General features: G+C 42.0%; 1 protein-coding gene across 2 annotated transcripts in view; it reads left to right on the top strand.

Moving 5' to 3' along the window:
• Window positions 1-2,419: 2,419 nt before the first annotated feature.
• SOBP (sine oculis binding protein homolog) overlaps window positions 2,420-23,287 on the top strand; it is a 153,849-nt gene continuing 132,981 nt past the window's right edge. For both annotated transcript variants that reach the window (XM_081251321.1, XM_081251322.1), the window contains exons 1-3: window positions 2,420-2,844; window positions 16,370-16,508; window positions 18,302-18,487. In XM_081251321.1, coding sequence (XP_081107447.1) covers window positions 2,749-2,844; window positions 16,370-16,508; window positions 18,302-18,487 — 421 coding nt within the window. In that variant the 5' untranslated portion in view covers window positions 2,420-2,748. The remainder of the gene's footprint in view (window positions 2,845-16,369; window positions 16,509-18,301; window positions 18,488-23,287) is intronic.

The following is a 23,287-nucleotide window of genomic DNA, read 5'->3' on the forward strand; positions in this document are numbered from 1 at the left end:
ATTCCCTCTTCTTCTCTCCCTTCCAGCAACGGCATTAGGATGCTTATTCCCCACTGCGAAATACACCCACTCTCACACACTCGGAAATGTTGTGTTAACGTTCCAGGAAGGGGGAGGGGGGTGTTAGTGCAAACAGGTTTGGGCTCCTCCCCGCATCCTTGCTGCCTAGGTCGTCTTCAGCTGTGGGCTACTGCGGGCTGCGTGACCTGGCCAGAGCACTTGGGCTCACAACCAGTGTATACCTGGGTACACTCCCAGAGGCTACCGGTAATATCTCGAATAGGGGACCCCTGTACAGCAGAGGACTCTCTAAAACCTCATCGACCCTCGCCTCTTGACTTTCGCGTCCGGGATAACCGCCCCAGGATTTTTAACTTTCCTTGGGGCGTTCCGCGCGGACCCTTTGCAGGCGCTGCGGAGCCTGCTTCGGCCCCGCTCCCTCTGGCCTCTTGGCTCGCCTGGGATCCACTTGCCACGCGGAGCGGGGTGCAGCCTCCTCTCCAGACAGTGAAGAGAAGAGGCGAGAGGAGGTGCTCAGTTCTCCTGGGTACCCTCCCAAGCATCTGTAATTTGACCTTTACGAAAGAAAATGATGCTAAAAGGCAACATAGCCAACATGGAGGTACTCAGCCCTCCTGAGTACGCTCCCAAAGAGCTCTAATTTGACGTTTAAGAAACAAAACAATGCCAAAATGCAAATTAGGCAGTGTAATACCCAGGATGAGCCTCGTTTGACAGGCCAAACTGAGATTTTAATGGAAAGGTTACTCGTATCCGCACACCGAATTCATTCTGTCTTTTAGTACTTAAAAAAATGTGCAATTTTAAGTTCCACTGACTTAAAATTCCTTTGACTGTCACAATGCACACTCCACTGTAACACTCAGCGGAACAATGGACACCCCCATATCGCATTGTGTCAGGTAATTACGAAGTGTCGCGGCGCCGGAAAGCGAAGCCCGGAACGTCAATGTGTCCCCCGCCGCGTGTACGAGCGGTTTAGGGCTGCGTGTCTCACCGAAAACTCATGAAAACGTTCAGGCCAATGCCTCAACCCAGAGAGGGAGAAACGCCATCTGAGCTTGGCCCCGGGCGTGGACAGAGAGGCCCAAAGAGTAGGCGAGCGAGCACAGGGGGAGCGAGCACGTCTCGGGGAGAGCAGACGCGCGCAGGGAAGTCTAGGGGAAAGAGTGCACCCAGCGGGTAGGGAGGGTCCCACCCGGGGTGGCTAGGGAGTCCCGTTCCCTGGAGAATGGAACCCACGCGGGACCCTGCGCTCCCAGCAGCACCCAATCTTTGGGGGGTTAAACTCAGGGCACCGGGACAAGAGTGCGCGCGGGGTCACAGGGTAAGGCTGTTACTTTGTAGTGAGACGTTGTGTGTGTGTGTGTGTGTGTGTGTGTGAGAGAGAGAGAGAGAGAGAGAGAGAGAGAGAGGGAGAGAGAGAGAGATTGAGAAAGAACTGGAGGGAAAAGAAAGAAAAAAGAGCAGGGAGCTGAAGGCCGAGATGTCCTACTTCTAAGTGGTTCATTGAGAGGCAAAAGCCTTCTAGCAAGCGCAGTCGTACGTAGCCCGCGCCGCATTGGGGACCAGCCGAGCAGGGCGCGGGGGTCTCTCCAAGGGGCCTCCAGCCTCACGAGCCCGGAGGTGGCCCCCAGAAGGGGACACTGTCCTGGCAGCTGTGGGGAGGTCGGGACTGTGGTTTCCTTCTCCCGAGACCCCGGTGCTGCCATCCGGACGGGGCGAGCTCAGTCTGCCTTCTTCGGGAGAGGGGGGAAGCGGACCTCTAGCAACGCGACCTCGGGTCCCCGCGCCCTCCCACCGCCCAACCTCCTCCCCTCAACCACATTCATTTTTCCTCAGCAGCTTCTAGTTCGGGCTCAAAACCCAACTCCGAGCCCACCCGGGCCCTCATCACCGAGCTAAGGGGGACGGCCGGAGTCGGAGAGAGCCCGGGGGGCGTCGTACCGAGGTAGCGGCCGTGAGGGGCGCCGCGTCCCGCCGGTGCCCGCCGCGGATGAGCCAGCGGCCGCGAGCAGCCCCCGGAGCCGCGCAGCATCGGCGTCTACAGTGACGGTGGAAGCCACGCCCGCTCGGGAGCTGGGGGCTGTCCTAGCCCCCCCACCTTTCCCCCGCCCGCCCCCTCCTCCCGGCGCCGTCCCCCGGCCCGCCCCCGGCTCGGCTAGCGGGAGGCGCTGGGCGCCTGGGCTGGCGCGCTCTCCTGGGCGCACACACACACACACACACATCCACGCACGCACGCCCAGAGCCGCTCTCTCCGCGCCCGGCCCACGTTCCCCTCGCCCATGCAGACGGACAGAGCGACGGAAGATGGCTGACGACTCCACGGGGCACCGAGGATGCAGCCTGGCGGCGGCGGCGGCGGCGGCGGGACCGGCAGAAGCAGCGGCGGCGGCAGGGGCAGCGGCGGCAGCGGCGGCGTTGGCGGCGGCGGCGGCGGCGGCAGCGGGAGCAGGAGCGGCGGCGGCGGCGGCATCCCCGAGACTCCTCGAGCTACCTTTCCCTCTGACAGCCACTGACGTTCTCCGCCGCTAGAAGAGACCCCGCTTCTCCGGCGCCCGCCTTCCCTCCCCCCCGCCTAGCCCCAGCCCCAGCCCCGCCAGCACCGCTACCTCCGCCAGCCTTGCCACCATCAGCACCACCTCCACCACCGCCGCCGCCGCCGCCGCCACCACCGCCGGCGGCGGCAGCAGCCATTTCATCTCCACAGAAACCAGACACAAAAACATGGCAGAAATGGAGAAAGAAGGGAGACCTCCGGAAAATAAAAGAAGCAGGAAACCGGCTCACCCAGTGAAAAGGGAGATCAATGAGGAAATGAAGGTATTTTTGGACTTCGGGGCCAGAGAGCCTGAGCTCTTTCTTCCGCCTGCTCCCTTTGGGCCGTTGTATAGATTCGGAGGGTACAGGGGAGCGCTTGTCAGTTTCTGTAGGATGCCCAGAACGCCTCAGCTCCTCCTCCAGGTGCAAACCGAGGCCAACTCTCAGGCTGCATCCCCGAGATTTGCCTGCCTCAGATTTGATGGGGGTGGAGGGGCGGCCGGGAAGCCACATACTATTTAACCTTATAAACCCCAGGTTGGTAACAGGCGCGTTTCAGAGGGAGGGGACCGGGAGCCCAAGTGGCGGGTGGGTATGGTGAAGAGGCTTTCCTAGTCGGTGGGGTAGTTTTTTCCTCTTCCTCGGGAGCCATCCCCAGGATCCCTCCAAAGTTAAGAGCCGTCGGGCCGGAGCAGCCGGGGAGCGCTGGATTCCACCCCTCTCCCCAGTTCATCTCCCCGTTCCTCGATCCCGCTTCCCGACTAGAAGCCAGCGGCGACGGTGTAAAGGGGCTGTCAGTGCCGGGGCGAGCTGTGGCCCGAGCGGCGCGGGTCTGGGTACCGTTTTGACGGCCGGCTCGCTTCGCCTGCAGCTGCTCGCTCCTCTCACTCGGCTGCCTCCGCCTCCCGCTCGCCTTTGCATGCTCCACTTCCCAGTTAAGCAGACCCGGGCAAACCCCGGTGCAAGATAGCTGTCTGAGGGGCGGCCTTCGCAGAGCGCCTGCCCATTGTTCGGAAAGGCCAGCCCGGAGTCCTGTCGGCGAGGCCGGGCTCCCCGCCAGGCCAGCGGTGCTCCAGAGGTGGCGAGCGCAGCAGCCTGGCGCTCCAGCTGTTCACGTTGGAGTGATTGCACAAGAGCACCGCTCGGCTCCGGACCCCCCTCGTCCCCCCCACTTATTTTCCATGAAGTTGCGGCTTTTGCCCGGTGAGGGTTTTGTTTTGTGTTGATTTCACGAGTCTCTCGAGTTTTTAAAAAAAATTGTTTTATTTGTATTTTTTTGTCTTTCTTTGAGTTACAAACAAGTAGCAGATTTCAGCGGGGACTTTAGTTTTCATTCTGCAGCCGTCTTGGTGTTCCCCATCTTCTGCATAGAATCCTTAACACTGCCCACTGACTTGGTCAGGTTGGTTAAGTTGCTATTTAAAAGACAAACGATGAAGACGGCAAGCAACTAAGTAAAATTTATTGCGGTTTGACGTTGTCTTGATTAGAACAAGCATATTCTAGAGAGTGCCTTGAATGAAGCCCACGTTTAGAAAGGGGCACACGGATAATACAACCTATATCTGTTCCTAGGTGCCTATGCTTAGTGTTCCTTTCTTCCAGAAAATGTCTGTAGCAATCTGCATTTTGGAATAAGGGTTTTTATTTCTGGGTGACGAATTTAGTGCCTGGAAGCACGAGGTGCAGCATCAGTCCAAGGAGAGTTAAGGAAGGTTTGCCTTGGAAATCAGTGCCATTCCTTGTGATGGAAACCTCCATTGATTCCATTGATAGACAGTTTTTTAAAAAAGAGACCAGCAGGAGTTGTCTGGGATGGAATTCAAACAGTTTACAATAACCATCCTTCCTCACTCGCCTTTCCCTCCTGTCCTGCATTCCCAGATTACTTTTCCATTTCATTTTAAATTGGGAGTGGAGGAAGAGGAGAGAGGTAAAGCCACTAAGAAGTCACAGTGTGCACTGGCCCTTTAAAACACTGTCTAATGTGATCTATATGGATGGCAGCTTTTAAGTTTCATAGGTTCTAGAATTACAAATTAGCTAATTTTAATCAAAACATGTGAAATGTTATCCCGGCTGGATATAAAGGCTGACTGTGCTCGATGCTTGGGGCTCACGTTGTTGACTTTGGCTGCGGGAGCACTCCGTGGTTTGGGAGATAGTTGTCCTTCTACAGTATAACAGATGTTTGTCTGAACTGGTGAGGAAGAAACAAAAACAACATTGTGTGAAGGGGAAAAATTACACAATTTTTAGCCAATGCTGCAGGACTAAGTATGGAATTAACCTTCGTGCACAGAATTTCCTCTTTTTAAAATGTTATTTTTCTTCCAAGTCACCACCTACTATTTGAAGTTTTAATCCTTATCATTTCAGTACAGAGTAGCATTAAATAAGAAGTTTTATGCAGCAAATAATTCGATTGCCTGAAGGATCAGTATTTTCTCCCTAGTTTGGAACAATGTGTAAGAGACACTGGGTCAGAATCTTCAGTCGTGTCAATGCACATCATGCCAGTGAGTCATGAAATCCCATTTCTAGTGGAATTGTTCAGTATGCATTCTTCTAATATAATAGCACCAAAAGTCCTCATTTTAAAAGTGATTTCTCAAAGTCAAAAGCTGGAAGGGTTATTTTGAACTCATCAATATTTTTCTGCTTTTAATGTTAATAACCACATCAATAAAACCCCTCCCTGAACCTCATGGTATTATTACCCCTCCATCTCCCCAAACCTAAAGTGTAGGGTAACCTAACAAGTTGGTTGCCCTGCATTAAAATATGTGCAACAAAATGTCACCGAGAACACAATGTGGCCTTGTGCAGCTTCATATCGGTGCCGTTGGAGCTGCCTGGCTGTGTTTGCCTTCATCTGAACGGCTTTCATCTGGACCAGTGTAAACTAAGCCCTGGTAAGTAATCACAGCCCGGCAGAAAGAAAGGAATGTATACAGCTAGCACGGCCTAAGCTGTAAAAACGGAAACCTGAGCCCCACCGTGGATCACATATCAAGGCTTGAAGGTAGGGGAAATGAAAGGGGGAAAGAGGAGAGAGCGAATGCAAAAGTCAGCCTGGGAAGTGGAGGATCCGGAGGAGGCCCCCCTTAGGGAGAGTTGGCTCAGGGATTAGGGAATTTTATCGTGGTGTACAGTGACCTACTCAGGTTTCAACACTGGTTGGATCAAGTTGCTTCTCTGCGAGCTGAAAGAAAAAGGACTGGTGTGTATGTGATTTTTTTTCCCCTTCGGGTAATAGAAAGGACATTGGTATAAGCATCTATTTTAAGTACAGCAAATGCAGGGAGCTGAGAATGAGCAACAAAATTGCCTCATCATAGAGACTTCCTTCAAGATTTCCTAATTGAGGTAGTCACAAATTTATTTAAAAATGGACAGAGAAGACACACTGGCAGAGGTTTAGCTGACACCAGTAATGGCATTGGAGATTGTCTTCATGTGGCTGGGAGCTAATGTTGGTTGCTGTTTCACTAGATCAGATATTGAGTTACATTTTCGTTATCACTGGTTTAATGTACAAAGCAGTTGTAACAAATTTAAATTTGATACAATATAGTTTTGTGTGTGAAAAGTACATGACTTGGCATAGCTTGCCTTTAATGTCCTTTAGTGAAAATAGCTTCAAGTAGAAATGTTTGACTCATTATGACCTTTACAATGTTTCTTTATCTTTCCTTCCCCCCCACCACTTCATCCTGGTTTTTCTTAATTAAAAAGACTTGTTGCTTTACTGTTCTTACAATCAGTCTGCCCTATTTAGTTACTGACCAGTAGAGAGGATTTTAAAAAATCAGATGGCAATTCAATTTATATTTTGACTACTTTTGGTTTCTAAAGTGAATATTGTGATTGTATCTACTGTAATATGCCTTCAATATATTGTTAGCTCACATGTATCATAATAAATGGCTCTTAGGAGGGAATTCTGATATAGGGAAGTGTTAATTCGTTTCAGGTGTTCATCCAGAACATAACATAAAAGCTAGATGTAATATTAGATGTGCAAATGTAAATATATGAGTAAGTGTAAATATAGTTGCACTTAAGGGTATGTATTTTATGTGCATAGATCTTGGTGAACATGGTTAGTGACTACCAAACAGTAATACAACTCAAAAAAAAGTAAACTATAAGTAGAGATAATGAGTCAGATTTTCATCTTTTAAAACTCTTTGACAAAACCATTGTGATTAAATCAAGCACTCTGCCCTGGAAACTTTCCTAAACAAACCATAATTAATGCATTTACAATGTTTGGCTTCCTTATCAATTGCTCAACTACAGGATAATCTGTGTTAAATGTCTTAGGGTCTTTGCTGAATTTCTCTGTCTATAAATATTCTTAGTAAGTAATTTGTACCTAAAATTATGCTTCAGTCCTAATGCCTACAGTTAGAGTCAGGCACATCTGTTAGAGTTTAGTAGTAAACTCACCATAAGATTTTCTAGTTTAGTTTCTGATGGTCTCCATTTGGCATTAAAAATGACCTGTGTCAATTGCATAAACAATAAAGCAAGTTGCAGAGCTGAGCTGGTGAGTGCAGTGATTTAAATAGCTTGCCATAAAATAAAATAAAATAGAGATATCAGAGTGTGGATTGGAAAAGTCAGCGTGTTTAAGGTTGAAATCAGCTCATTACTAAAACAGGTATATTTTAAGTTTTGCTCCTGAAACTCCATCCTGATGTCAGAAACAGTGAGTCTCAGGAACCTAGCAAGTGGGCTTGGGACCAGATCTTGCTGTGGCATTCACAAATTATGTCAGACCTCCCTGGCTGAGCAGTGGTCTAAGGTGTGCCACGTGGCAGGGCTGGGAACTATTGTCAGTCGGAGCATGGTGCTTGCCCCTTGGGAGCTGGTGTAGGATATTCCCGAGCCCACCAACCCTGTCCTCTGTGTTGCTCTCGGTTTTCCTGCTCAAGGCTCTAGTCTCAAGCCATAAGAGAAGGTCCTGGGAGGGCACAGAGAGCTATGAATTCTGCTCTGTTCAAACCGGGAGTTTTCTGAAAAGAGTCTCTTTCTCCATCTGTGAACTGGTGAGGATAGTGTGTGGTGGAGTGAGACTCTCTAAGCCTTACACAATTCACAGGTTCCAGAGAGGAGGAAATGGAAAGGAACCACTCCACTTCCTCCCGAATCTGAAATAAACATTTGAACTAGAAGAAAATGAGTCTGACAGACTCATTCCCTTCTGCGTTTCCTGCCTCTGTGCTTGCCAAGCACTGCTCTGAGAAGCCAAGCCCTACTCTCCTTGTGTGAAAGACAGACTCATAGAGACCAAGAGGTAACAGAGTTTTTAAATGAAAGTCAAAAACAGGGCCTCAAAAAAGGCAACTATCAGTGAATACAAGTGACTGTCTGAAAAAGGAGAGGTCCAGGGAAATAGAGGTGTCTTGCAAGGGTGACCAGACTTCTTGCATCTTCTAAGGAAGTGTTCTTTTTATTGAGTCTTTATACTTTTTATTTTTTTGAAAAAATTATTAGAAGTAGTAGAAGGTGGATCATTTAAAAATCTCTGAAGTCTAAACTTCCTCTTGCGGAATGGGAAGTCAGCCATACTTGTACTCAAGCTAATAAGATTATTGAATATTTTCCTAAAAGAGAAGGGATATTCCAGGGTAGAAGGAAAAAAACAACAACTTTGTTTTTGATGGTGCCAATTGAAACATGTAAACAGACATGAAAGCCTGTGCTGGGTGAGATTTGCTGAATGTATATTTTAGAATCTGTAGACTGATAGGTGTGAATATCTCTTATATAACTAAAGGGCTGTGGAACTCTGTGCTGCTTTAAGGCCAGTGGCTTTTGGCATGGACAGGAAAACAACGTAACGAGACTTGGTGATTTTAAGGCCAGTGCTGCAGCTGTGATAGGACACAGCTGCACACAGCTGCACACCTGCCATGCCTGCTACAGTGTTAGCCCCAGGGCTGGGCTCCACAATTTCACACATTTCTTTGACCTTTTTAGGATATTTGATGTCCTGGCCACAGATTAAAACATGGGGACATAATTGTCTGTTCTGTGTCACAACAAGACAATAAAGCAACATAGATTTTTATATGTGGAAACACACAATTTTGGTTTCATGTGACAATAATACATCCATCTAATTCAGACTGTGTCAATAAGAGAGCAAGACTTTCTCCTCAGGCCTGCTCCAGGTCGGAGCTGGATTTTAGTGTTTTGATGTGTCTTTTGCCCTTAGAACTGTGTGCTAATCATTGTGTTGTGGCTGAGAACAATGCTGCAAAATGACTCAAATGGAGCTCAGTGACCTTCTTAAAAGGATTTCAGGCCAAAAATCTGTATGCAGTTCAGATACAAACAGCAAGGCTCAATGGGTAAAGTCTGCACCAAGAGTATGAATCTGGCTGCTCTTAACGTAACATGCATGTGGATGACCCTCAAATGGGATGTCTGTGGGCGTGGCTTATCCTTAGGATACCATCAGACCCAGTAGGATCATGAGCGTGGAAGTACTTTGTAGTCTGTAAAGGGCTCTTCCCACAGTTCTTTTTCACTATTTAAATTTTGTCTGCTTCTTGGTAGAACCTTAAAATAAAACCGATCCACTAGATCTGTGTTAAGAGAGATGACTTCAAGTCAAATCAACTTGAATTCCCAGTAGTCTGAGAGTGCTCATTAACATTGGATATTATAATTCTTTTAACTTTCAGACCTGGGGATAGGTAGAGCTAGAAATTGATTTCTAATCAAGTTTAATTCCTACTTCCTACAAAAGAAACTGCTTTTCTTCTGCAGCTTCATCCTCCCAGCCCTTTACAAATCTTAATTAGTGAAACCCAGTGATGCTTAATAGAAATCTACCTCAGAAGTCAGTCAGAACCCATGGAGGTGAAAAGGGAGATAAAATATTTTCCAAAAATAACCATCATTCTATTATTCATAACCTTAACTGGCAGAGATACCAGCACTTTTCCCCCCACCTTGTAAATTGTTCAGGATTGGGGGTTTCCTTTTCCTTTGAAAGTATTTCTCATATGCTCCGCTTTCTGGGATAATGTGTGTAAGAATGTTTTGAAGTTAAGTAATGTAACTGGCGGATCCTTTTTACTGTCATTAGGACTGTGAATATGACTGACATGGTTGTCTGTGAGAAGACTATGTGTTAGTTAATTTTTAATTAAAACTATTTTTTGATTTTTGTAAAAATAATACATGGACATGACATAAATAGTAGAATAAGCAATATAAATAAGCAAAAAGAAAAACAAAGCCTGTAATTTTCCCACCCAGACACAATTACTGTCAACGTTTTGATGTATGTCTTTTCATGTCCTTTTCTATGTATGATGAATGTTTTTTTTTAAAAAAAAACCAAAAAACAAAAATGGTCTTATAGTGTACTAACCTTCCATTTAAAACTTAACATATTGTTAATAGCTTTTCATGGCAGTAAAAATTTATCCACAGCATATATTTAGTGGCAAAATAGTGTTCCATTTCGGTAATTTCATGACTAGTCTATAATTTATTTAACTGAATTCCGATTGTTTGGCATATAGTTTGTTTCTAAGAAAACAACACTGAGATAAACATTCCTGAACTTTTTTTTTTTTTTTTGCGGTACGCGGCCCTCGCACTGCTGCAGCCTCTCCCGTTGCGGAGCACAGGCCTCGGACGCGCAGGCTCAGCAGCCATGGCTCACGGGCCCAGCCGCTCCGCGGCACGTGGGATCCTCCCAGACCGGGGCACGAACCCGTGTCCCCTGGATCGGCAGGCGGACTCTCAACCACTGCGCCACCAGGGAAGCCCCTGAACATTCATATTTTTGCACCTATTTCCTTAGAATAGTCCCTACTATGCCTAGAAATAAAATAGCTGAATCAAAGGGTATGTAAATTTTTAAGCTTTTATTGTAGAGAGTCAAGTTACCTTTCCTAAAAGTTGAATTAACTTGAATTCCCAACAGTCCGGGGGTGGGACTTCTCTGGCGGTCCAGTGGTTAAGATTTTGCCTTCCAATGCAAGCCATGCGGGTTCGATTCCTGGTCAGGGAGCTAGGATCCCATATGCCTCGAAGCCAAAAAACCAAAGCATAAAACGGAAGCAATATTGTAACAATTTCAATAGAGACTTTAAAAATGGTCCACATCAAAAAAAAAAAAAGTCTGAGAGTGCTCATTAACGTTGGATATTATAATTTTTTAAGCTTTCACATATTCATTTTTAGAATCAGCTGTCCTGAATTTTTTTGATAATTTTTCTGTATTTACATATTTTTTAAAATATTTATGGATGTATCCAAATGTGTTAGCACATTTATTGATTAGATTCTAAGTGCTAGGCATTGTGCTAGATGGGACATAAAATGAAATAAAGGGTTTCTGCCCTCAAGTAACTTATAGTGTGTTTCATTGGGATAGATGACATATTTTACTAGTACTGTGGAGGGATGTAGGACTTGGAGTGGAAATGGGAATTATGTTTGTGGGAAGAGGGAGGATGTTGCTTTCCCCTCATCTGAATGAATGATTGGGAGCTCTCTGAAAACTTTCTGCTTTCTTGGGTAGGATACCAAGTTGAAAACACATCTGACATTCAGTTATGCAAGGCCTGAGATAAGAGAAATCGGTGGTACCTACCCTATATTTTAAACTTTGTTAGGTGTTTTCAGAATAAAATCATTAGTCCTTTTTGAAGACCTTGAAGTACTTGCATTTCAGAGTATTTTGAGGCTTTATAATTACTGTGATTTTCAAAATGACTTGAAGTCAAGTCATTATTATTTACCTGGTAAAATGTTCAATTAAAAACCATTTAGAGTGAACTTTGACATGCATACAGTATTTCTAGTTGAATAAGGAGAGTGTCTAATGAATGTCCTGGGAATTAAATTCCAACAAAAATAAACTTTGCTAAGAACTCAGAGGAGTGGGGAAATAGTTAAGTTTCCTGTCTTTCCACTATCTTTCTGTGACCTTTTTAAAAAATAAATTCTAGGAAAAGATCATGCTTTCAGATTAAAGTTTAGGCTTTTCTTCTTTCTTTAGGAACCCTGGAGATGAGAGAGGGGAATTGGAAAGGGAGAGGAAGGGGTATGGAGGTATAGTATTAAAAGTGCAAAGCCATTATTAGAGTCAGATGTGATGGCAAAAAATTGTCAGATGAGAAGATTAAATTTTGATTATGAATTTTGAGAACGCCTATCCCAGCAATAAAGACAATTAAGGAGAGTAGAGATCAATGATCAAGTCGCAACACAAGCAAAGTTTTAGCATAGGTAGATATGTCCTGGTTGGAAAGCTCTTTGTATGTGACATTGACATCGGTGATATGATTTCTTTGCAATACTGTTGTTGGTCCAAGGAGGTAGCTCCTTTGGAGTTGCTGACACATTGGACTGTACAGAATTTATAATAGAAAGAGTCCTGGTATAAGAATCCGAAGATCCGTATTTTTGTTCTGACTTTACTAGGTGATCTCTCATGCCTGTCATTTACCTTCTGTATGCTCCAATTTTCTGTCGTAAAATGAGCATGTCACAGAGGTTCACCAAAAGTTTACTGTGGAAATCAAATACCTAACTCACAGGGTAATTGAAAGGAACAAGAGAGTTAAAGGATGTGGAAACACTGTAAAGTGCTATAAGAGTGTTAGACATTATCATTGTAATTATAGTGACCTATTTTCCAAACCCAAATTGGACCACATGGTATGAGAGAGGATTTTTGTGCCACTTCCAAGGGTGAGAGGCAGTCTGCAAAATGTGTTTTGGATGCCAGAATATTGAAATTCTGGCACATTTTGATGGTTTATGGGAACAATGATAAAATATTTGAGATAGTGGCTGTTCAGTAAAATTTATGCTGTGTGATCACTGTAATTATGATACTTCTTTGCAAAAGGCAATTTATTCCTTGTATAAGTAGAAATTCTTTGATTTCACAGGATCTTAGAGCTAGAAGGGCCTTTAAGAGATTCTACTTGAGTTTCCTGCTCTAAGTCTCCAGGAGAAATTCTGGGTGAAGATTTTGGGGGAAGCAAATTTTACAACTTCTCTTAGTACAGTGGCTTGTCCTATTATCGAACAACCTTACCTCAAAAGTCTCTCTGCACTTTAACTCTTATCACCTTAATTTTCTGGTAGAAAAACTTGAAAACCCGTATGGACCATAAACATTAAATTCACTTCTAGAATATATTATGTTTCTTGGATGGTAACTGCAAAAATCCATTTCATTTCCTTTGGTTTAGCACCATAGCGAGCCCATATGATGTCTAGCATCAAGTTCTAACTAGAAATTAAAAATTATTTATTCTTTGAGGTTCTTTGATTTCTTAATGCAATAGTATATAAGACAGAGGTGATACCTATTCTTGTAGTTTGGTGTTTCTTTTTCTTTTATCTTGTTTGACTTTTTATGAAAAGTTTGGGAGTTACGGCTCAAAGCTTTATAAACCTTTTGTTTTCTGCTTTTCCAGTCATATATCAAAATATTAATATGTAAAAAAATATTAATATGTTTCTTTTTACTTTCAATGATAAGAAAGGGAATGTTTTAGAGTTTATTTTCACTGACATTTATAGTAACTCGAAAATCATGGAATAGATCAATTCCATATTGATCATATTGATTGTTCCATGAAGCCTCTGAGTTTTCAGGACAAACCGTAAACTAAGTGATGCACTTAAGATGCCCAAATAATATGAATTTTGTGTTAGTAATCCAGTTGAGGTTTCAGTATTTACGTGAATGTCTGAAACTTCTGGATCCCATCCCTGGGATTGGTTCTGAAAGGCTGAACGGATTTGCAGCTGGACTAAAACAAACAAATCTATATCCTTGGCTGGGAGGTTGCTCTGTGAATTATGCATCTGTAGCCTTTGTGTCGCTTCAGAGGTTAGACAGAACCAGAGAAAGAGGTGCCCAAGATACAAATGGTCTAGAAAATTAGATATGGTGGCCAGGAGTTACTATGCAAGAGATTTTCTGTTTTTTGGGCACATTTCTCTTAGAGATTGAGGCAAACAGCATATAAACCAGTAGGATGGCTTGAACTTGGCTTTTAGCACTGTTGGGAATTGTTTTTTTGATGCAAGGTGTAATCCTTATCCTTGGAGATTTCTGCTGCCAGACCCCTGATGGAGGACCTTGGTTTGTGTTCTTAGGGACTGTCATTCTCCAGTCCAGGCACTCAGCTAAGTGAAAGAAATTGGGTGTTAGGGGAAACTGACACCTCATTAAAGCAATCTCTTTTGATTGAGTAGTGCAGCATTTAGCAGAATCCTCCTCAGTGGTATTCCAGAAGTTGCTGAGCTTATTATACATATCGATCATATCATCTTTGTGCATTCATGAAAAGAATTTCTATTTAATGTGGACATGACCAGCCATCAGATAGAATAAATACCTCACTAAAGCTTGATATGGCTGACTGTTGGCCTTGTGGATGGTAACACTGAATCAATCTGGCTAGATTTTAAAAAATTGCTTGTGTATTATACCATCACAGATTGACCCATTTGGAGCTCTGAGCTCAAGTGGGTACTAAAGCAAAAAAAAAAAAAAAAAATCCAGCAGCCTGTGGGTGGTTTGAAATGCCAGGTTTGTTTTTATGGAGTAGTGTAATATCCTTACTTTTTTAAAATATTTCTTTTTACTTATTTATTATTTATTTTATTTATTTATTTTGGCTGCACCGAGTCTTAGTTGCAGCATGCGGGATCTTCCTTGCGGCATGTGGAATCTTTTAGTTGCGGCATGTGGACTTTTAGTTGCAGTTCGCAGGCAGAATCTAGTTCCCTGGCCAGGGATGGAAACCGGCCCCCCTGCATTGGGAGCGCAGAGTCTTACCCACTGGACCACCAGGGAAGTCCCTCCTTTCTTTTTTATGCAACCCCTGCTGAAATCTAAAGTGAAGTTCAAGAGAACATGGAACTTACATGTTGAGGCTGTGCACATGCTGGTTTAGCCTGGGTGCTTGTTTCAGGTATAAATTATACATCCCAGTGTAATTCAGAAATGACAACTTCTAGGGAGAATGAGAAAAGATTCTTTGAGCCACAGAGAAGGTTAGAATATATAGTTTTTCTAGCTCAGTCTAGGAGGCTCAGCCTGCCTTGCCTGATAAAGATGCCTTAAAAAAATTCATTCAACAAACATTTATTATCTTACTCTGTAGTATAGGATCCTTCTTTTTATTAAAAATTTTCCAGCTTTATTGAGAAGAGATATAATTGACACAAAACACTGTGCAAGTTTAAGGTGTACAATGTATTGATTTGATACATTTATATATTGTAAAATGACTACTGCCGTAGCATTAGCTACCACCTCTATCCTGTCATATAGTTACCATTTCTTTTTTGCAGTGAAAAGATGTAGGATCAACTATCTCAGCAACATTCAAGTACATGATAGTGTTGTTAGCTATAATCACCATACTGTACACTATGCTATACTATACCCTTTGACCAATCTCCTCATTTCCGCTGCCCCCAGCCCCAGGTAACCACTTCTCTACTCTCTCTTTCTCAGATAGAGATGCTTTAAGGCACACACAAGCATTAAGATATAGCAGCTGTTAAGTTCATTAAAAATAGTCACCTGGTAGTATAAGCTTTAAATCTGTCCAACTATTATTTACCCATTATTTCCACAGCTTGATATCTATAATAATAACAATAATAATGCCTTATATTTTGTAGAGTTGTCCCTCCAAATCTACAAGGGATTGGTTCCAGGACACCCCACACCCACACCACAATCCCTAAATCCGCAGTGCTTAAGTCCCTTATATAAAATGGTGTAGTATTTTCATATAACCTACACACATCCTACTGTATACTTTAAATCATCTCTAGATTACTTATAATGCTTAATATAGTGTAAATGCCGGGTAAATAGTTGTAAATACAATACGAGTGCTATGTAAATAGTTGCCTGCATGACAAAGTCAAGTTTTGCTTTTTCGAGCTTTCTGGAATTTTTTTTCCAAATATTTTCCACCTGCGGTTGCTTGAATCTGCAGATGCAGAGCCTGCAGATATGGAGGGCTGATTGTATACTGATTTGTAGTTCATAAAGTGTTTTCATACATTATCCAAAATCTGAGCTGGCCAGTAACCTTAAAGTTATTTGGTACTTTTATGTTACTTGTCAGAAGACAATCACAGTGACCTTTGATTTCATGGGGAAAGAATCTGTCACTAGTGGAATTTGTAAAGGAAATTATGCTTCAATGTTTAAAGAATACTGTTACAAAAGGGAAAATTAAAAAGGGAAACCCTTGTAGACTATTCAGCTTTCTGGATGGTAGTGGTTGACAGTTGAGAAATTATTTCTCTGCTGAGATTTTGCTTTATCTGAGATAAGAGTCATGTTAAGAAAAAACACCTAAATTAGAAAGCAATTCTAGTTTAAATTAAGCCACAAAATGGTCGATTGTTTTCAGTTTCAAAATTTCTTCTTAGCTGTTTTTGTGCTTTTACCTTTCAATATTTTTGTATTGGTGTAAGATACAGAATTTGCAGAAGAATATGCCAAAATATGACTTCTTATTCTTAAGCAAAACGGACAAATACCTTTTCTCTTGTTATCTTTAAATTGCAAATGTCTGAAGGCCTGTCATAATTGGATGCGTCACCCTGAGATTTAAACGCATGACAGGTTTTGAACGTGGTTTGAAAAATGAACGTGACTCTAAGGGAGGTAGGGAGGGGCTGGCAGAAAATGGGTAGTGGAAACAGAATTCGATTTATGTGTTCTTTTCAAATAGTTATTGATTATATACATAAGTAGCCTATGCTTCTCTTTCAGAACTTTGCAGAAAACACCATGAATGAACTCCTTGGCTGGTATGGCTATGATAAGGTTGAATTGAAAGATGGTGAAGATATTGAATTCAGAAACTATCCTACAGATGGAGAGAGCCGGCAGCACATTTCTGTTCTCAAAGGTAATGACATTCAATGTCCTTTCGTTCATGCAAACAAGGATTAACTATCTCAACCTGCCGGAATTGAGTTGCTCTGGGACTCGTTTTGTTCATGATGCCAATGGTTGATTTAAATGGACATCCCCATAAGCAGAATTCTGCAGAATATAAGAGCACAACGGAAAACAAAAATAGACATAGCTTAATCTCCATCCAGCAATGGGAGAGTTAGCTAGACAAGGGTTAGCTAAGCGCTGTGGTCCTGCCCACAAATTGATAGAAAGGGACAGTGTTTGCTAATTTCTAGCTTCCTGAGCCCTTCGATATATCAATTGTTAAGGACTGGTGCTTTCTGTTAAGTGAAATGTTAGGTTTAGATTTTCAGACTGTAAGAGACAATCATGGTTAGTTTGATAATTTCTCCTCCCCCCTTTTTGGGTGGGAATTCTAAAGGAAAGCCCTATTTCTGTTTTCTGTTTGAAAGTTTTCACCCTTGCCTCATCCACACAGCCTTGGATAGGGTAAGAAGAAGCGTAAGAGAGTAGTAGATGGTTGGGTCCTATATAATTCCATAAGAATGATCATCAAAGCCCAGCCAAAGTGTAGAAATTAGAAGGTTGGTGGAGCTGAAATAACACTGAATCTGCCGGTGGGTAGCAGTGCCTGATACTTCATGAAGCCTAGAACCATTGGTGGGTGTTGATCTGCATACTGAATTTATGAAACTAAATTTGGATTGAGGGTTTGTTTGTCAAAGAAAAGGAGTATGTGAAGAAGCAATTCATTCGGGGAACTTTAATAAAATATGACTAAAACTAATTGTGTGATATAATTGGCAATCTGATCAGTATTTTCATTGCATTCAATATCTATTGGCATAAACTACCTGTTCATGCATTTTATTTCCAGTCTTTAAGATAGTGCTTTTCCTTCTTATATGCCAAGCAATGAAATGTAAATGAGCTGTCCTCCAGGCATGTGGAATTGAACGTATGTGACAGATTTTATGTTAAGCTTGGTATGAAATTGTACACATCACGTTACAGAGATAGTATCATCAATTTCACTGTAAACGAAAAATGCAAGTCATGAGTTTATATTCTGTAAACTAATAGCTCGTTTAACACTTGGTCTAGGTAATAATCTTTGCCTCTGGGGAACATGGAGAGAGTGCCAGGATATGTTATTGGAGGGCACAAGTTGTTTTCTATGGTTGAGTGTTGTTGTTGTTGTTGTTGTTTTTAATGATTCACATGCAAGGATAAAATTCACAAGGTTCATATCATTATAAGTTTTCTTTATGATCATTTTTGTTAATTTTTAATGGGTACTAATGGGTTAATTTAATGGGTCTACCCTGTGAAACAACAGTTTTTTCCTAATCATCAGCTTCTTTCTCATTGGTTCTTTTGACTATATTATCACTCAGGTTTACAATACAGTGGGACCTGGTTACAGTGCTACGGGGGCACTTTTTAAGCTTCTCCCCTGGTAGACAGAGAGCGATGTCTGCTCTATATCACTTTGTACGTGGAAAGGGTTAATTGCCTCTCAATTTTCTATGGGCTTTTACAGTGCTAAAATTCATCACCACAGTACAGTTGAGATGTTAGCTATCGTAGTGGAGCAAATTATAAAGGAGCCCTTTGGAAATTTATGGTAACACGACTGAAAAGGTCCAGCATGGTCTGTGGAGCTCTGGTAAAGTGTTTAAAGATTTGCAAGAAAAAATTTTTATTCCATAGCCATTTTACTTGAGAAAATGTGGTTGTAAGCCCTTTCATCATATTGAATGTGATTTTCTTCTTTTACAGAAAATTCTTTGCCAAAACCAAAATTACCTGAGGACAGTGTTATTTCACCATACAATATAAGCACAGGCTATTCAGGGCTTGCCACAGGAAATGGACTCAGTGACTCACCTGCAGGGTCAAAGGATCATGGCAATGTGCCCATTATTGTACCTTTAATTCCGCCACCTTTCATAAAGCCACCGGCAGGTAAGTCAATACTGGGGTTTCCAGTGATAATGATTGATAGAAAATTGTTTTAACCGTCCTATGGTAATTATTAAATGCTTAAGTTAATTTTGGAAAAGACTGTTTTAGGGACTTTGCAGCTAAGAAATGTTAGTGCATGTATTATTTAAAGTAGTATTGTTTTATTAAGCCAATCTACTACTGCTTAGGCTGTCAACTTTCAACTGACAATAAATTTTTCCTACCCCTGGCTACAAAAAAAGTTATTTTCCTTCTCTGAAATCATCTGTTTAAAATAAAAAAGGATGAACTAATTTAAAAAATAAGATATATACTGCCTGGTTAGCAAGAAAAAAAGGAACCATGGTTGAGCTGGGTGGTGGTGCAGTGAGGATCATGTCCCCTCTGGGGGTTTTGCGAAGGAAGGGGCAGTTTGTAAAGTGTGTGTGGCAGGCTTGTTCCCCAGCGTGCCTTCTTATAAATCCACTTAAGAAACAACCTAGGTTACCCATCTCATACAGAGTTCTTCCTAATTTGTGCAAAGCTCTTTGAGAGCTTAAAAAAAAATAGAGATCTGAATTTCATTTGCATGAAAATGTAATCAGTTCTTTTATATTTCCAGAAAATTAGATGGCGGTGTATTAAGCTAGATGGCAATGGGCTGAGCATGGTGTTGTTTTATTAAGCCAGTCTTAAAATCTTATTGCAAGCTAGGTTACAGTTATGCTCCACACAGAGAAAGAAGTTCAGTAATATTGTATCTGGCTTGCTGTAAAATGTCAGAATTATGCTAGAACGCTTAATTGATACACTGGTTATTTTTCTGTATGTTGAATTGAACAATGATAAATACTGAGTTTTAATAGCAGTACTTATGATAACTCACTAAAGTTAATGCTTGTATTTTTTTTAAGGAAGATAAGTGTTTGGTTATGTTTCCATAAATAGTGAAGATATTTGTAGATATAAATTCCTCGGCTTATAGATATATTTGTACCATCTTCTAAATATTACTAACATTTTTCTTCATGGTATGGGCACATTCTTTTGCTTGGCCTATGACATTTTAGCAGCAAAAGTGTCCTTTCATACTGAGGTCCTCAGATATGTCATTAAAATCCATTTACCTGTCAAAATCACTTGTAATCGTGTTTGTCTACTAAATACTAACATAAGTTGTGTATCATATAAAGTTTGTCTCTCTAAGGCCACTATTCTCCTTTGGTTGATTGTTTTATGGTGCAGAGGGACCCAAATTTATCTCCTAAAGGTCAAACACATATTTTGCATAGGACAACTGGAGGGAAGGGTGACTACTTTTGTTAAATGTAGGGTTCATTGTTTGAAACTATGTCCAGTGGCTTAGGTGAGTGGTGATGATGAGGGTATCAAGAAAACAGTGTGACTAAGTGAAAAGAACACAGGCTTCACATTCAGACAGATTGTGTTCAAATCCAGGCTTTGTCACTTACCAGCTCTGTGAGTGTAGACAAGTTATATGATTTCCACATCTGTAAAATGGGGATCACAGTTTCACCTTATGGGATAGTTGTGGCCATGAGATGAGAAAATGTAGGTAAAGCACCAGCATAGTGCTTGCCACATGAAAACCATTCAGTAAACACCATGCCTCTTGTTCTTTTTTTTTTCAGTCCTTATTCTGCCCTAGAGTTATCATGCACATAATTTGTGCAAAAAAAAGTGTGTATCCAAATGCAAATTCCCCTCTAAGATTTATTTGAGCAAAGCAAACAGCTCTAGAAATTAGCATAGCTGAGGCTAACATGAGTTTGGCATGCCAAAAAACCTGCCCTGGAGTTTCCTGCTGAGCCAGCCACGTGGAATTCAAGCACACAGCTCCTATTTAACTCTAATTCCACATCAGATCAGGAAATAAATATTCAAAGGATAGAGGCCAAAAATTGAGCCTTGGAAGTCTTAGATGTAGGAACTCTGAGGATTTAGAAGCCAGAGTAACTGAACACCAGTGGTTTTATGCTGTCTTCCATGGAACTCCAAGGCACTCATCTGTTGAAAACAGAATGTAGGGAAGGACATGTTTAATTTTCTGTATATGCTCTAAACCTTGACTCGATCCTACTCCAGGGTTCTATATGACACGAAAAAGATACACAAAGGTTCTCTGCTTTCAAGGAGCTTACTCTATTATTCCCTAAACAGAAACTTACAGGAGAGATGAATTTTGATTTAGTTATGTTATCTAGTGCAGGGGTCAGTAAACTTTTTCTGTAAAGGGCCGGATAGTATTTTAGGCTTTGGAGCTCTACCGTCTCTGTCACAGCTACTGAACTCTGCGGTGGTAGCAGAAAAGCAGCCATAGATAATACATAAACAAATGGGCATGGCTGTGTTCTAATAAATCTTTATTTACAAAAAAGGCAGCAGGCAGGGTTTGGCTTAGGGACAATAGCTTGCTGACTCTAGCACTAGGGTAAGATTGGCAAAAGTCTCATAATAACAGGAAGGTGAATAGAGTTTCTAAGAGTCAGGCTATGAGATTTGTCAAGGTGCTCTGTGTAATATCGTGAGGAAGGGACAGTGACAGGGCAGGAAAATAGTGAGGTTTTCAGGGTATGTGGTGAGCTCTGGCACATAATAGGCACTCCACCAGTGTTTGTTGAATAAATGAATGAATGACTGATATTCAAATTCCTATTGCACATGCAGAAGATAGTACAGGCTACTTTGTTGTTCACTGGGAAAGTGCTAGGATCTTGTTTGGATTAGTCTCAGTCTGTCTGACCATGACCATAGCCTCTGTGACAGTGATGTGAGTACTTATCCATAGATAAGTGTAAAGTTCACAAATTATCCAAAAACTCCCATCTAGTTAATCATTTCAATTTTTCCTTTTCCTAAAATGTTTACCAGAGTTGTTATTCAAGGTAATCAAGTTGAGGGACACTCTGTCAATGGTCTAGCCATATATAGGTTAATGGGGCATTTCTGAGGGAAACTAATAAATCATACGATGGCTGGGAACAAAAGGCCCCTTGGTAATCAACCCCTGAATAATTCAGAGTTAACTGTATCGTGCAAGTGTCTACTTCTCGGGATAGGGAAGAAGAGGATTGTATGTATGCTCTGGATTCCTGGAAAGAAAATAACCATTAGCCTTCAAATTATTCCTGTTATACTGTAAACCGGCTATGTGAAAATGCTAATAATACCTTATGTTTGTATTAAACCCTTTACAGTTATGAAACTCATTCAGATTTTATTATTTTATTTAATTTGATCTTTACAATAACCCTGGGAAATAGCATTTGAGATATTATTAAATAAAGAACTGAAGCTCAAATAGGTTAAATGGCTTTCTCAAGGTCAGGTGGCTTCTAAGTACTTGAGTCAAGACTAGTACTAAGGTCTTCTGACTCCTAATCCGATATTCTTTTTAGTATAAAGTTGCCTTGTCAGCGTATATATACGAAACTTCCCTAGACTGTATCAGAATAGGAGTATTTATTAATCTGCTACTTCAGATTCCTTAGTGACAGGGGATACAACTTGTTCCTGCAAAAGGTTATTTTTTTCAAGTCCACATCTTTTGGGAGACTTGATGAGTTCTCTAACTCTAAGCATCTGTGGTTCTGTGAACCAGGATGACCAGCAGTGGTAACCCCCCAGCTTGGTTTTAAAGTCTTGCCATCATGAAGCAAGTTGCTCCTGCTTCGAGGTACCAGAAGGCTCCATCTGGTCAGGCACTAGTTCCAGAGAGTGTTCCATGTGTTCAGGCAGGCTCACCACTGGATCCCATCCACATTTGGCAGCCAGTGGGCCCAATGGAATACTCGTGATTGGGAACATGGTGATACCACACTCGCTTGGATTTCCACTCTCCTTTTGCACAGCTGCAGACAGAACTGTGGGGGTAGCTTATTTCTGGGCCTGGGGGATTGCTTTTCTGTTCCTGCACCCTTTTTCTTCCGAGAAGGGGAAGTTCTTGCGCCTTGGTGATTACAAGCATTGACCCTGATTCTGCTGCACATGTTTGCATCCAATTGCATCCGATTTCCAAGGCTCAGCTGCCCTTCCCCGTTCAGAGACAGAATCTGGCCCTTGGTGTAGGGTTTGTGACATCACAGTCGTTACTATGGTAACAGACTTGTTATAAACACAGAATAATAGCCCTGCTTTTACTTTTTTCTTTTCCCTCAAATGAAGGGAATCGCCATGATCTTTAAATAAGAATCACAGACTTTTCTGTAGTGGACAGAATAAGGTTTTGCCATATAGAGTCACCATTTTAAAAAAACTATAAGAATATAATGATTAGAATAATATTAGAAAATAATAGAAAGTATCAACCTATTCTCTTTTTATACAAACATTCCTTTATCCTTCTAGTTAGAATGAATATGAAAACCTCCTTCTTTGCTAATTTAAAAAACCACGGCGTGAGCATAGTCTGAAGTGGCAGAATATATATCAGCAAGAGTTTTGAAAGATAACTCAGGTTAATTACATTGTAACCTTGCTGTAATTCTTCTCATATTAGAGATTTTAATATGGGTTCAATCCTTTGGGACTTCATTCAGAGAGGGTTGTATCAGTAAAGGGCTTCCAGCATGGATTGGAAGAGCTGTACGACAGTGAGTCTCCATCAGAATACTTAGGCCTGCACTGCTCCCACGCAAGTTTGACTATTGAAGCAAAGCCATTCAAAATGAATTTTAAATCCTTTTTTTTTTTTTTTTACAAAGACCATATATTGGTCTTTATTGCTTTACAAGTGTAATAGCACCCAGTTCCACTGAGCAGACATCAGCCCTCTGCAGTGGTTGGGCAAGCTTGGGTTCT

The sequence above is a fragment of the Mesoplodon bidens genome, assembly GCF_964165515.1.
Source record: "Mesoplodon bidens genome assembly, chromosome: 12".
In the NCBI taxonomy this organism is placed as follows: domain Eukaryota; kingdom Metazoa; phylum Chordata; class Mammalia; order Artiodactyla; family Ziphiidae; genus Mesoplodon; species Mesoplodon bidens.